The sequence below is a fragment of the Pan paniscus genome, chromosome 1, assembly GCF_029289425.2.
Source record: "Pan paniscus chromosome 1, NHGRI_mPanPan1-v2.0_pri, whole genome shotgun sequence".
In the NCBI taxonomy this organism is placed as follows: domain Eukaryota; kingdom Metazoa; phylum Chordata; class Mammalia; order Primates; family Hominidae; genus Pan; species Pan paniscus.
Window position 1 is genome coordinate 216473156 of NC_073249.2, and position 15106 is coordinate 216488261.

Sequence of the window (15106 nt, forward strand, 5' to 3'; positions counted from 1 at the left end):
ACCAGTGTCTCTCTCTCCTATAGCCTCTGCTAGGCCAGAGCCAGGCTCAAGCCCAGCTCAGCCAACGCACATGCCTGTTTCCTCCTGCCATGACAGAATGGGGCAGCACAGCACAGGCTCCACCTGGGAACTGGCAGGAGACATCTTCCCAGGAACAAGGCCAGGCCCCAGCCCAGCCAGGAGATTGAAGGTGGCTCAAAACACAGCCCATCTACAGAATTCCCCAAACTTTAATGCTGTGCTCTGAAAAGGGAGGCTGGAGGTTGTGGTGGGTCACAGTGTTGCTGACACCTCTGGCCTCCAGCCCTGCATCCCTAGGCACCAAGTGACCAGGCAGTGAGAAGGACTCACTCCCATGCCAGACTGCTCCTCGGGCTGAGCAGGACCTGAAGTTCTCAGGGCTTCCACCAAAGCCCAGCAAACTTGCGGGACGCCTGAGGGGGCATCAGCAGTCCTTAAAGGCCTGAGCTTGCAACACTCAGGCAGGACTCGGCTGAGGGCCTCTGTGGTGCCACCATGGGGTAGGAGGTAAAGAGAGACCCTGGTTCCAGCCTGGGAACCAGTGGGTGCCCTGAAGGGAGGGGAGGCCTCAGGGAGTTCGGGACAGGAGTGTGCATGGTACTGGGCGGCCCATGGGGGCTCCTGGCCTCTTGGTTCAGGCAATCCCTGAGCTGGGGACACATTCCATCTTAGATCCAAGAGACGGAGGTCAGGAGCATCCCTAGAACGACCTCCCAGGCACGAGGAAGGCCCGGGGCAGGGCCGGGTGCAGCGTGGCTGGCTTCAGTACCCTCGGGCATCTTGACTCCTGCCCTCTGGGACTGCAAAGGGATCTGCGGGCGCCTCTGCTGAGTCAATCGTCTGGTAGGCACTACGGTCCTGAGAAGACCCAAGGAAACCTAGGTGACAGGCGACATGGTGGGAAAGAAAAATGAAGGGTGAGAACTCGGGATGTTCAGCTGAGTCCAACCCAAGATCCACCCCCGCCACCCTCGGGCTGGGCATCCTGACACCATGCACAGAGACAGAGGCAGCAGCCCCAGGCCCTAAACCTTTAGCATGTATTATTCATTCAATCCTGCCGTATCCCTGTGCGACGGGTATTTTTATTGTCCCCACTTTACAGATGAGGAAACTGTGGGTCAAAGGGATGAAGTGACTTGCCCGAGATCACACAGCTCAAAGCTGATGATGCTGGGACCCACGCCTAGGCAGCCGAGTCCAAAGCCAGGCTCCTGGCCCCTGTGCCATGGGCTTCCCCAGGCAGCACGTGCTTAGGAACCTGGGCAGAGGGACATCAGCCCCGGGCCCACGCACTCCTCTCCAGCTCCCCTCCCAGGTACAAGGACACCACATTACCATATCCAGATGGCCTCGGAGGCTGGGGCTGGGTCCAAGGCAGGGCCGTAGGGCTCCGAGTACGCCACATGCCTCACTCCCATCCCCTACTCTGTACATTCATCCCGGGACCCTGAACAAGTCCCAAAGGATGTGGGCCTCAGTTTCCTCATCTGTCCAATGGGAGAAACATTCTGGCACCCCTCGCCTGGGGGCAGGCCCAGGCAGTGCTGAGGTCAGCCACTGTGGGCAGCCCCAGGCCATTCCCACCCTCAACCAGCTGGTGGCAGTCACAGGCCACGTGGGGCATCTCATCTCAGGAGTGAAAGGCAGAAGGCCACACCCTACCACCTCCCTCCACTCCTCTCAAAGAGAGAGAGAAAGGAAGAGAGAGAGAGGTGTCAGAGAGCAGGCAAATGGCTCAGCCACCAGGAGAAGGAGTACAGGAGTTCAGAGAGGGCGTGGGAGAGGGCAGGTGTAAGGCTGGGTGAGTGGGGAGGGGCTGGTAGGCAGGGAAAGTGCCCCCTCCCTGTTCAGGGCTATCTTCACTGAGGCTCCCACAGCCTACACTGGCACGGGCTCTGCCCTGGCCACCTAGCAGTCTCTGCAGCAGGAGAGGGAAGACCCCATGTGGCCGGAAATGGGGTTCCAGTGATGGGCCCCGGTGAGAACAGAGAGGAGACCTGTAGGTGCCCGTGGCTCTCAGGATGGAGACAGCCCAGGGCTGCCCCTGGGAACTAAATGGTACCCCCAGCTGTGCCTGTGTTCTGGGCTGAGAGAAGGGCCCAGCCTCAGCTTCACAGCAGAAGAAGGTCACGGCAGACCAGGACAACCAGGGGACCCCTGGGCTCCTGCAGCAGAGACTAGGAGCTTGGACCTGTCCAGCCTGGTACAGAGCGCCCATGCCACACTCTCCCTGCACCTTCAGCCCTGGCCCCATGGGGCAAGGCTGGCTCACTGAGGGAGAGGCTGGAGGCCAGGCAAGGGAGAGACGGGAGCGGTGAGGAGCTGGCTGGAGGTGGTGGCCTCACCAGCGTGGACCAGGAGCTCACCCCCGCGCTCCCGGTACATGTGGTAGACGAAGCAGCAGGAGAGCGGCTTGAGCAGCAAGCTGAGGATGGCCATGCCCACGCCAAAGCGGCCCGTGTCCGTGAGGCTGACCCGCGGGTAGAAGATGCTGATGTGCACGATGTCCAGGAAGATGGTGGCCAGCAAGCCACCCAGAAACTGCAAGACACACCACACTGATGAGCACAACACCCCCAGCACGCTCCGTGGCTCCCCCACCATACACCGGATGGGAAGCTGTTTCATGCCCTGCTGTGTCCTTGGGGCTTGCGGGAAAATGGATCAAGCAAGCAGGCAGGGCCCCGTTGGGGAGCCGCTGGCTGAGACTGCAGTCTGGGGGCAGGGATGCCGGGGGCCCAGGTCTCGGTTACACCAGAGCCTCCCTCCCCACCCATTTCCCGTCATCTCCAAGGCCATGATGGGCACAAGACCTGGCTCTAGAACCTCCATAGAGGAAGGTTCCTTGGAGTTCACCCAGTCCTTCTCCAACACAAAGAAAATCTCTTCTCAGTCATCCTGAGGCCCTGGCCTCGGCTTGAAGAGCCCGTGCGGGAGTGCTCACTGCCCCACGGGGCCCCGTGGGTGCTGAGAAGCTCCCCCTGTGGGAGGTTTCAGTGGGGCAGGGTCACCTCTACTTCCTAAAGTAGTGGAATGCCCTCTTGACCAGGTCTCCCAGCCATATCCCCTCCCCTAAAAGAGAGCCGCAGAGGGAGGTTACAGGGGATGTTCCACTGCTCTTGCGAAGTGGCTAATCCGAGGCACTGGTGGGACCCACCCCATGGCTTTCCTCAGGGAGATAATGGCAGACTTGGGGTTCTCTATGCCAGACAAGAAGAGCAGCAGGCTGGGCTCCTGAAGACAGGCATGGGCCGGAGCCCAGGAGGCTGATGAACAGGCTTTAGACAATGGGAAGTGGTGGCCCAAGGAAGAGGGGGAAGATTGGGATGGGACGGGGTAGCAGAGCCAGGCTATGTCTTGCCCTGTGCTGCGGCCCCCAGCCCTGCCGCCTCTCCCCGACCCTGGCTCACCATGCTTATGGCATCGATGGAGTCCCGCTGAGCCACAGCCCACACGCCCAAGGCCAGGATGGTGAAGTTGGCCCAGGCATAGGAGCCTGAGAATACAATGCAGCCCCTGTAGGAAGAGGTAGCTCAGTCCCGTCAGGCGGCCACCACCCCGCAGGTCACCTCCCTCCTGCTCCGGGGTCTCAGGGCCTCCTCCCAGAACATACCATAGTCTTCGAGGCCACCCGGCTGTGTGCCAGCAAATCCCATGGGCTCCGCCTCCCACCCAGACCCTGGATCTGGCTGTGTCCCTGTAGATCCAAAGCACCTCCCTCTCCTGGCAGATGACAGCCTCAGCCACCCTGTGCCAGCGTCCTGACTGCCACTCTGTTCTCTAAACAGCAACTGGTAATGTAGTCAGATGCTGTCACTCCTCTGCTAAAAATCCTCCAACAGTTTTCTGTCCCATTTGGAATAAAATGCAGACTCTTCACCAGGGCCTAAGGGGCCTGTGGGATCCCGGACACGGCCTCGCCCTACTGACCTCCCAGCCACTGCCCTGTGCGGCAGGCGCCCTCTACCCTGACACCTGGCCCTCCTTTTGTCATTCACCCTGAGACTCGAATGTTCACCCTGAGACTCCTTCCCTCGCCCACCGGTGCTAAGTACAAGTTCGTCACTTTCCTAACACAAGGCCCGCCCTATTCTATTTTTAGGGTATTGATACTGACATTGTTGACTTGTCAATCCAATCAAAATCATAGTGAACACAGATCACTTGCTAGTACCTAACATGGTTCTGTTTTAAATTAACTCATTCATGTACATTTATGTTAATAACCATAGGAAGGAAGTATTATTGTTACCCTCACTTTAGAGATGAGGAAACTGAGACACAATGAGGTTAAGTAACTTGCCCAAGGTCACACAGTTGCTGAGCAGTGGGGCTGGGATTTGGAGTCTGGCTGGAGAGGCCATGCTCTTGCTCACCCTGCTGTGCTGCAAGGAAGACTCAGGGGGACAGGGACTGAGTCTACCTCGTTTATTACCAAACCCACTGGGCCTTGCCTTCCCCTGCATGCAGCGGGCGCTTCCTAGATTTATAGGACATTCACTAAAGTGTAACATGCAGAAGACATGTGCAAGGCAGGTGTGGAGTGCCATTTGGTTCAATAGGTCTTTGAATAAACCATCTTATCTTTTGCTTTTAAGAAAGCAGGTGCCTGGGTCCCAGCCCAGAATCACCAACTCAGAATCTTGGGGAAGTGTGACTAAGAAATCTGTATTTTGGCCCTGCTTCTCAAGGTCGTGAATCATGATGGTTACAATTCACATTACTCACAGCTGTTGCCCTGTGCGCTGCACTTCGAAGTTTGCAAAGTGCACAGGTGAGCTCAATCGTTTCCAGTCTTGGTTTGGCAGAGAAATGTCTCCAGAAGCTCAACAGATTAAAAGAGATGGTAAAGGTGAAAATCAAGCTGCAGTGCTGAGGCCTCACTGTGGGGCAGGCCCTGGGGAGCCCTGATGAGCACTTCCATGTCTCCCTCCCAGCTCCTGCAGGGTGTGCAATCCTTATGCCTATTGTACAGACGGAAATCAAGACCCGGAGAGGCAGAGCTGTCTGGCCCACAGTGACCTGGTTAAAACACGGCAGAACCAGGACCTGACCCGGCTGACACAGACCCTGAGACCGCAGGAGACACACAGATCCCCACAGAGTCACTTACCAGGTTGTCAGCAGCCAGTGACCTAGGAGAATCACCTGTGGCACAACAAGGGGGAGAGAAGAGGTCTGTGAACATGACCACCACAGAGGCAGGAAAGTGTCGGGTGCAGAAAACACAGGACGCCCCTGCGCCTGGCACCTCTGAGGGCCTCGGTAATGTCTGTTGAAAAGGCACACCAGCAACTGCAGGTGGCCCAGGAGTGAAGGAGGAGGAAGAAAGCAGGCCAGGCCAGGGAGGGGCCGCTTCATGCCTTCACCCCTCCCATGGGGCAGCTGACACACACACCCCTTCCAAGCGTCAGAGGCGTATGAACCAGAGCAATTCCATCTTGAATAGGAGCTGGGTAAAATAAGGCTGAAACCTAGTGGGCTGCAATCCCAGATGGTTAAGGCATTCTAAGTCACAGGATGAGACAGGAGGTCAGCACAAGGTACAGGTCATAAAGACCTTGCTGACAAAACGGGTTACAGTAAAGAAGCCGGCTAAAACCCACCCAAATCAAGATGGCCACGAGAGTAACCTCTGGTTGTCCTCACTGCTACACTCCCACCAGCACTGTGACAGTTTACAAATGCCATGGCAACGTCAGAAAGTTACCCTATATTGTCTAAAAAGGGGAGGCATGAATAATCCACCCCTTGGTTAGCATACTATCAAGAAATAACTACAAAAATGGGCAACCAGGCTGGGCGCGGTGGATCACACCTGTAATCCCAGCATTTTGGGAGGCAGAGGTGGGAGAATCACCTGAGGTCAGGAGTTCAGGACCAGCCTGGCCAACATGGTGAAACCCTGTCTCTACTAAAAATACAAAAATTAGCCGGGCATGGTGGTGTGTGCCTGTAATCCCAGCTACTCAGGAGGCTGAGACAGGAGAATTGCTTGAACCTGGGAGGTGGAGGTTGCAGGGAGCCGAGATCGTGCCATTGCACTCCAGCCTGGGCGATGAGAGAAACTCCATCTCAAAAATAAGTAAATAAATTAATTAATTAAGTTTTTAAAAAAGGGCAACCAGCAGCCCTCAGGGATGCTCTGCCTATGGAGTAGCCATTCTTTTATTCCTTTACTTTCTTAATAAACTTGCTTTCACTTTACTCTATGGACTCGCCCTGAATTCTTCCTTGTGCGAGATCCAAGAACCCTCTCTTGGGGTCTCGATCGGGACCCCTTTCCTGTAACACAAGGGTGGGAGGCTCCTTTGTGGAATGCAGGGAATCTGCTCTGAAATCAGAAGAGGCCTCGATGGGAAGCGGAGCGGTGGGGACTCACGTGAGGGTGATTTCTTGGGACACTGGAGCTGGCGCACTGTGGGGGGCAGAGGGGAAAGCAGCTGTTGTGGCTGGAGAGAGCGGGCAAAGGGAGGGTAGCTGGGGACAGGTACGGGGGCCTGAGGGCCTCGGGAAGGAGCGTGGGCTTCATGCCAAGTGCAACGAGGGACACCACTGAGACTTTTCTACAGGGAGAGAGCTTGGTATGCCTTATGGTAAGGAAAAACAACAACAAAATCCCCCTGGCTATTTTTCTGGATTTCTGCAATATTCTACTTTTTTCTTTTTAAATTTGGAGACAGGGTCTTGCTCTGTGGGTCAGGCTGGAGTTCAGTGGCGCCATCACAGCTCACTGCAGCCTCAAACTCCTGGGCTTAAGTGATCCTCCTGCTTCAGCCTCCCCAGTAGCTGGGACTACAGGTGTGTACCACCACGCCCAGCTAATTTTTGTTTTTTTGTAGAGACAAGGTCTCCCTATGTTAACCAGGCTAGTCTCAAATTCCTGGGCTCAAGCAATCTACCCACCTTGGTCTCCCAAAGTGCTGGGATTACAGGCAGGAGCCACTGCACCCGGCTACAATATTTTACCCTTTTTAATGTCCTCTGTGTCCTTAAAATAACAGCCTCCTCTCCTGGAACTGGTCTCTACTCCGGGACATCAACAAGGCCCTGACTGGAAAGCACATAGAAAAAGGGCAGATGGAGGCTGGGCACAGTGGCTCACGCCTGTAATCCCAGAACTTTGGGAGGCTGAGGTGGGCAGATCACCTGAGGTCGAGAGTTCGAGATCAGCCTGACCAGCATGGAGAAACCCCATTTCTACTAAAAATACAAAATTAGCCGGGCATAGTGGCACATGCCTGTAATCCCAGCTACTCAGGAGGCTGAGGCAGGAGAATCGCTTGAACCCAGGAGGCAGAGGTTGCAGTGAGCCGAGATTGCGCCATTGTACTCCAGCCTGGACAAGAACAAAACTCCGCCTCAAAAAAAAAAAAAAGAAAAGAAAGAAAAAGGGCAGATGGGCTGGGCGCGGTGGCTCACGCCTGTAATCCCAGCACTTTGGGAGGCCAAGGCAGGTGGATCACTTGAGGTCAGGAGTTCGAGACCAGCCTGGCTAACATGGTGAAACCCTGTCTCTACTAAAAAGACCAAAATTAGCTGGGCATGGTGGTGGGCACCTGTAATCCCAGCTACTCCGGAAGTTAAGGCACGAAAATTACTTGAACCTGGGAGGCAGAGGTTGCAGTGAGCCCAGATTGGGCCACAGCACTCCAGCTTGGGTGACAGAGTGAGACTCCATCTCAAAAAAAAAAAAAAGAAAAAAAAAGACAGATGCCTCGGGAGGGCAGGCAGCTGCAGAAAGAGCTTCCAGAGGGAAGGGACCCAGGCTGAGCACAATGTAGGAGCGGGGCTCGGCCAGGCAAAGTGGGGCCAAGCCCCAGGCCCTGCATGGGTGGCGGTGGGCATGGAGATAACTGAGGTCGGGGTGGGGTGGCACAGATACTTTGGGAGGCCAGGAGCCCCAAATTGGGAGCTTCAACGGGCCTGGTGGTCAATGAGGGCCCTAGAAGTTTACTCAAGGGATTGAGGGGTCAGGCTGGAAGGGAGAGATGCCACATGCCTGGGGCAGAGGCAGTGTCCTGGCGCAGACACGGGCAAGGTTTGCGAAGAAGGCCGGGGTTTCTGGCCTGGGTGGAAGGGCAGAAGGAGCCCTCACCACCTGCAAAAAAGAACTGTGGGCCAGGTCTGGTGGCTCACGCCTGTAATCCCAACACTTTAGGAGGTGGAGGGAGAAGACTGCTTGAGCCCAGGAGTTCGAGAACAACCTGGCCAACAAAGTAAGATCCTATCTCTACAAAAAATCAAAAAATTAGCCAGGCATGGTGGAGTACACCTATAGCCCCAGCTACTTGGGAGGCTGAGGTGGGAGAATCACTTGAGCCAGTGAGGTCAAGTGTACAGTGAGCCAAGATCATGCCACTGCACTACAGCCTGGGGGACGGAGCAAGATCCTGCCAGAAAGAGAAACGAAGGAAAGAAAGAAAGAAAGAGAGAAAGAGAAGAAAGAGAGAAAGACGAAAGAAAGAAAAGGAAGGAAAGAAGGAAGGAAGGAAGGAACGAAGGAAGGGAAAGAAGGGAAAGAAAGGAAAGAAAAGAAAGAAAGACAAACTCACTCTGGCAGAGGAGGAAAAAGCATTTCTAGAAGAGTTACTTTTGACCACACACCAACTATGTGCCAGGCCCTATGCCAACCGTCTCACATGACCTTATCTGGACCTCACAGCAGCCTCTGGTACTAGTATTCCCATTTCACAGATGAGAAAACCAGACTCAGAGATAAATTATGTTGATCAAGACTCCACAGGTAGCAAGTGGCAAAACTGGAATTAAATTTCAAACTCGCCTCCAAAACCAGCGCACCCAACCTCCCCACTGGGGGCGCAGGCCTTCACCTGGGAACTGTTTGGGCTTGTGAGAAAGGTCCACACATGGGGGCAGATGGAATCCAGAGCTGGTGGCTGACATACTTCACCTTTACCTCCAGGGCCCAAGGCCAGAGTGAACCACAAGGGGCCTGGCTCTGTGGCCCAAAAGAAATTCCTTTCCCAGCTCCAAGAGACTAGGAAAATAATTCTGTAAGGACCGATGCACCCAACTTTAAGATCTCGAGACTCTGACCAGGCTGAGTAGTGTGTTACAGAAGTCTAGCTCTAGAAGGAATCTTCGCCATCACCTCACCTACCTTCGTCTACTATTGAGCGCTTCCTATGTGCTAGGTGCCATTCTAAGTGCTTTCTGTATATAAATGCACTAAATCCTTACAATCCTCTGAGGTCTTATTATCCCCATTTTACAGCTGAGAAAACTGAGGCTCAGAAGGAAGTAACTTGCCCAAGGTCACAGAGCAGGCCAGTGGCAGAGCCAGGACTCAAACCCAGGCTGTGCTGTCCAGCCATTAGGCCTCTCCCCATTACAAAGATGGGGAAACTGAGGCAGGAGAGGTGTAGTCTTCCATGGATTTCAATCCCCAGGGGCCTGAAGTGATAAACGGTGTTAAGTTTCTTAAACATTTAGTGTCACCCAGCATCACTGGCACCTGCTTTTCATCCACCCTGGGGAGTCAGAGGTGTGCAGAGCAGATTCGGAGCTGAGCTCTCAGTACTGACCTCGCTAACCAGGTACTCTGCCCTAGGAATGGAGGTGCAGTGAACCCTCATCCCGAAGGAAAGCACCTGATTGAAGGAAAGCATCCTGAAGGAAAGCAAGGGAAAGGGCACCTGATTGAACAGCAGGGAGGCTGGGAGGGTGGGGTGGTCAGGGGCTTCTCTGAGGAAGGGATGGGGAAGGCTGAGGGGGAAGAAGAGCATTTTGAGCAGGAGGGGCGGCACTCACAAAGGCTCTGTGGCAGAAGGGGGGCATAGAACTTTCTGGAAACTGAACAGAAGCCAGTGTGGCTGGAGTGGAAGGTGAGGGGAGTGGAGGAGGGAGGGACAGGAAGTTGGGGGCAGGCAGGGCTGGGCATGAGGACGATTCTGATCTTTATCTTCAGAGCTAACCACTGTCCCCTCCATCTGATAGTAAACCCTGGACCACAGACAGGAAGGAACTTGCTCAGGGCCACACCGCAGAGTCAGCCACAGTGGTCCCAACATCCAGCTTTTAAAGAAGACACCGAGGAAAGAGACAGAGGGAAGGTAGCTCCCATCACCCCTTTCCTCCCCAAAATCGACACCTAACTCTTCCCACTCTGGGCTTGTTTTGGAAATGATCTTCATTTTCAATGCTCTCGCTCCTATGCCTAGACTGTACACAGAGTAGGTCTTTAATAAATGGGCCCTGCAGAGCCCTGGATTATTCCGGAAAGAATGGCAGTTAGCATGAAAGGCTGAGTCCCAGGGGGGCCTCTGATCCGCAGGATACCCTAAGGGTCATGCTTACAACCTATGAGGTAAAGGCTTTTCCTAGCGCTGGAAGGGCCTGTAATACAGAGTGAGCACCCAGCTGGGTCCACACCTCTGCCATCTCTGTTAGGGAAGAAAACAACGTAACCTGGAAATACTGCAGATCCTTAGCGCACACAGTCTCCTCTGCGTGATGTCACTTTGGTTTGATAAATATGAACAAAGTTAGCACCATTTGCTCCTCTTAAGCCCCTGGGAAAAGAAACGTCCGGAAGCCTAAGCCTCCCCTGCCTCAGTTTCTTCATCTGTGTAACAGGAGGACACCCAGAGAGGCCTTAATGTGCAGGAAGGCTCCAGGGAGAAACTGAGCCAAACGGGCCCTGCACTTCCTGGCAGCCCAGGGAAAGAGGGGCCAGTAACTGTCAGGACAAAACCACTGTCTTTTGGCCCTGGGGGAGCTTCCTGGTAGCCAAAGAGACACAGGATTCTCAGGTATGGCCTGAAAGAGGAGCTGGAAGCAGGGGAGGAACCTGAGCTAAACGGGTGGCAGGGCCAGGACCTTTCCCAGCTGGGCAGGAAGGACGGACCTGAGCCCCTGGACTCTCACTACAGTGCTCAGCCCAGGGGAGGCCGCCCAGCTCTTTCCCAGACCGGGGTCAATGGGCCAAGGCAGCAGAGGGTCCCAGGATGCTATGCTGGAACAGGAAACCTGGGTGCTGGTCCAGGCGCCAAGGCCTCAGGCTCCTTTCTGCGAAACGGAGGCAGTACCCATTTGTCCCACGGGGGTGCCTCAACTGCCAGAGACAAGCATCTATCTGGACGGTCACTGTAAGTATCTGTTTACTAACTGTTAAATACCTATGTGGGGCAGGGATCCTGCATCATCAACGACAGCAGCAACTCCTGCTACTGACAAGCACCTGCCTGCCATGCATCTACACTGCACTGCCCCTAACTCATGTCATCCGTGTAACTGTATGGGGTAGAACTGAGGCTCTGAGAGATTAAGTAAATTGGCCCAATTCATAAAGCTTACAAACAACAGAGCCCAGACACAAATGTCAGAATCAATCTATCCAGCCAGAGTTTTTGTTTGTTTTTTTGAGACAGAGTCTTGCTCTGTCGCCCAGGCTGGAGTGCAGTGGTGCGATCTCGGCTCACTGCAACCTCTGCCTCCCGTGTTCAAGTGATCCTCGGTGCCTCAACCTCCTGAATAGCTGGGACTACAGGCGAGCACCACCACACCCAGCTAATTTTTGTATTTTTAGTAGAGGTGGGGTTACATCATGTTGGCCAGGCTGGTCTCGAACTCCTGACCTCAAATGATCCACCTGCCCGGGTCTCCCAAAGTGCTAGGATTACAGGTGTGAGCCACCACGCCTGGCCCAGCCTGAATTTGTAACCCTAATTCTAGACTACGTCCTGGACCATGGATCCATCATCCTAGGAGGTAGGGACTGTACTTAACTTCTTTTTACAATGAAGAAATAGATACTGAGAGAGTTCAGAAACCTACTCAAGGTCACACAGAAACCTACTCAAGACCTTGAATGCAGACCTGCCTGCCCCCAAAGCCTGTGCTCTGTCCACTGTGCTACACCGTCAGGATCTCGAAGAGCCGTAGAGGGCAGATGGAAATGAGGAAGTCTAACCTGGAGAAGGAAAGGCTGAAGAGAAACCAGCAGGGCATGCAGACCAAGACTTAAACCCTTTGTTTGCCACTAGAGGACCCATGGCGGGGTAGGACTTCCCAGAAATGGAATATACTCCTACCAGTCCTGTGCAAACACTTGGTGGCCTGTTACACATGCTAGTGAGATCCCCCAGGGTGGCCGGGGCCCAGGGACACCAGTCAGGGCTGCCAAGGATGGGAGGCAGAGTTGTGCAGCGGTTAACTTCGTGGGTACTGGAGGCGAACAGGTGGATCTGATCCTGGCTCCATGACTTTAGAACCTAGTGACCTTAGGCAAGTCACCTGACCTCTCAGAACAGCTGTTGGCTCTTCTGCAGAGAAGGGCAATACTGCCTGATTCAGTGTTGTTGTGTGGATCCAGTGGTACAGGGAGGTGGAGAGGTGTGGGAAGCGCTCCACACAGTGCCTGTCAGGAGTTCAGCCCTCCATCCCAGCAGTCCTCATTACTGAGTTCTTAACCCAAATGCTACACGACTACCTCCCAGACCGCCAGATCCTCCTCCCAAGGTCTTCTTCCCACAAGACCTCTGTACCCAAGTCCAGTCCTTTCTAAGCTCATCACAATGTCATTCTTGCAGCTCAGGACCTAGCTTCAAGAGACATGGACAGGGCTTGGTCAGGAGCTGCCCTTTGTGCAAAGGGCCTGGGGCAGTTGTTTCTTCTCACCTGGCACCACTGCCCAATCCGGCTGAGCTGGGCAGAAGCAGGCACTCAGCCCTTGCCCAAGGAATATACAAAACGAGGGAGTGGGGAGGGAGTGCAGGCCACAGGGAGCAGTTCCCCACCTCCTGAAGGGCTCTGAACTCAGAACATCCCCTAAGTGCCTACAAGCAAGGAGTCAACAGCTGCCCTCCACAGGGTGGCCAGATCCAGCAAACAAAAATACAGAACACCCAGTTAATTTCCAATATCAGATCATGAATAATTTGTTAATATGTCCCACATATTGCCTGAGACTTACTTATACTAAAAAACGGTTCGTTGTTGATCTGAAATTCAAATTCACCTGGATCTCCTGTACACGACCTGACAACCCTGACCCCTCAGGGCCTTCCAGCACTTCGTTGTCTCTGACTGGTAGCGGCTAACACCCTTGGAGACTGGGGTCTCGTTTGCCAAGTCAAGGAGAGGACCAGCCTTTTCATCCTGGGTACCGAAAGCCAGCATTGCTCATACCTGTGGATGCTCTTAGCCTGTCAGGCCCAAAAAGTTGCTCAAAAAAAGCCCCAACGAGACTAAGCCCTCCCAAAGGACAGAAACAGCCAACGTTAAAGTCAGCCCTAAGCTGGTACCCCAGAAAGGACCTGGCCCTGGAGTCTGATCCCTATGGGTTCAAATCCTGATACTGCCACTTACTCCCTGTGGGACCTTGGCAATTTACCCAGTCTAAGCTGAAGTTTGCTCATCTGTAAAAAGATGACCATATCAGCTTTCTCATAAGGCTGCCTTGATTAAATAACCTGGCACACCACAGAAGCCCATAAATTAGAGCTCTGTCCCTCCCACTGCCCTCACCTGATCCTCTGTCAGCAATTATTTTAAGCAAATCCCTCATCAGAGAAAAGGCAGTTGGTGTTAACCCCACATTGCCTGGAATAGAGTTCATATTGATACCAACAAACCTCGGCTGCTGTCACGTAAATTTCTTCCCAGCTGAACGTGCCATCCAAGCCCATTCCCTTGCTCCAGCCATGTCTCCCCACCACCTTTGACTGGAAGCTTCAGGAAGGTTTGCTGAAGCAAGTATGATTAAGAAGGGAAACATGCCTATAGCAAGTCATAGCACAGATGTTGTGTAATAATAAAGTGTATTAAGCCATTGTTTTGTAACCATCTATTTCTCAGGTTCCTTTAGTCCCAGACACCAACAGGGAGTTAAATGCTTTGTCATTCATGAGTAAGAGGACATTCCTGGATATTGCCTCAAAGGAGGCTGCACTAAGACCCAAAATGGCCGGTTTGGTCCAAGGTCCACACCTTCCTGACCAAAGCTAAAGCCCCTAGCCCCTCTAATGCAAATGGAGCCCAGACACGTGGGCGGCGGGGCTGGGCGGGGAGAAAAAGAACAGCCGCTGGCACCCAGACCCGGACTGAGCTCACGGCTCGGGAAATGAAGACACCACAGGAAGCCCTGCAGCTTTTTCCCCAGTGCACAAAGTTGGGGTTTTCTGCTTTTAAGTAATTTCTGTTGGAGTTCGCGCTTCTTGATTATGAAAGAAGGGCGCTGGATGTGTAAACTTTATAAAACCAACTGCTTGGGAACATCTGATTTCCTTAACCCGACTTAGCAAACAAGGAGGCTCCTGAAACGGTGCTGGGACCCGGGGGGCAAGCCCAGTCAGTCCCTGACCCCGCGCGGGGGAGGTGAGCCGCCTACAAGCCCCTCCCGCGCACCTTCCTCCTCCTCCAGGGGAATTCTGGGCGTGCAGGCAACAGCAATGCTGGGACCGGCGCTGCCCGCTGGAGGGTCTGAGTCCGGGAGGGGGCGGCCCTTGCCCTCCGCTGCCACCTCCAACGGCCCCTCTGTGTCGCCCTGCTGGCCTGTGCCTGGATCACTCTCCCTGCTGTGGCCTGCCTGCCCATCTCCTTCTTGCGTGGGGTCTGTACCTTCCCTTCCTCCCTATCATCCCTCTTTCCCCAAAACTCCGGTCCTTCCTCCCACCTTCCGGGAAAATGCAAATGTCCCACTTCCTCCCGCAAAGGGGACCCTCCCCCCAGCCCGTCGCCACCTTCAGGTTCACAGCAGGCAGCTCCATCCCGACTCAGGCCGAGGGCACCTGCGCCGCAGCCGCCGGGGGCTCCTAGGCTCCGAACTCGGGGAACAAACTTGCCCGGCCCCGCCCCGCCCGTTGCGGCCACTCCAACCCCAGCGCAGCTCAAGACCACGTGAAACGGGCTGGAGCGGGTCACGTGACCGCCGCTTGGTTGCTAGGAGACGGCGTCGGCAGCTCGCGCCTTCAGCCAAGCTCCAGACTCCCGCCACCGCCCAGGCAGTACCTGGGGGCCGCTGGCGAAAGTTGGAGTTTCTGTCGCCCAGGGCGTATCCTGCCTGGCTAATATTCCAGGAAGCGGACTGTTCGGACTGCCTGCAGCCAGGACAACTGGG

The 15106-nt window shown here is 54.5% G+C and overlaps 1 protein-coding gene across 6 annotated transcripts; it reads right to left on the minus strand.

Moving 5' to 3' along the window:
• Nucleotides 1–212: 212 nt before the first annotated feature.
• Nucleotides 213–14898, minus strand: AGTRAP (angiotensin II receptor associated protein). Of its 6 annotated transcripts, none has more exons than XM_008975593.4 (6): nt 14730–14881; nt 5138–5172; nt 4753–4849; nt 3435–3540; nt 2391–2565; nt 213–899 (listed from the first exon to the last, which is right to left on the minus strand). In XM_008975593.4, the coding sequence occupies exons 1-6, from the start codon at nt 14754–14756 to the stop codon at nt 872–874; spliced, it is 468 nt and encodes a 155-aa protein (XP_008973841.2). In that variant the 5' UTR covers nt 14757–14881; the 3' UTR covers nt 213–871. The 6 variants fall into 6 exon arrangements, with proteins under 6 accessions (XP_008973841.2, XP_063458002.1, XP_003822119.2 ...); XM_063601932.1 differs by lacking the exon at nt 14730–14881 and adding an exon at nt 13623–13691; XM_003822071.5 differs by lacking the exon at nt 4753–4849 and having other exon boundaries at nt 2370–2565; nt 14730–14898.
• Nucleotides 14899–15106: the final 208 nt, after the last annotated feature.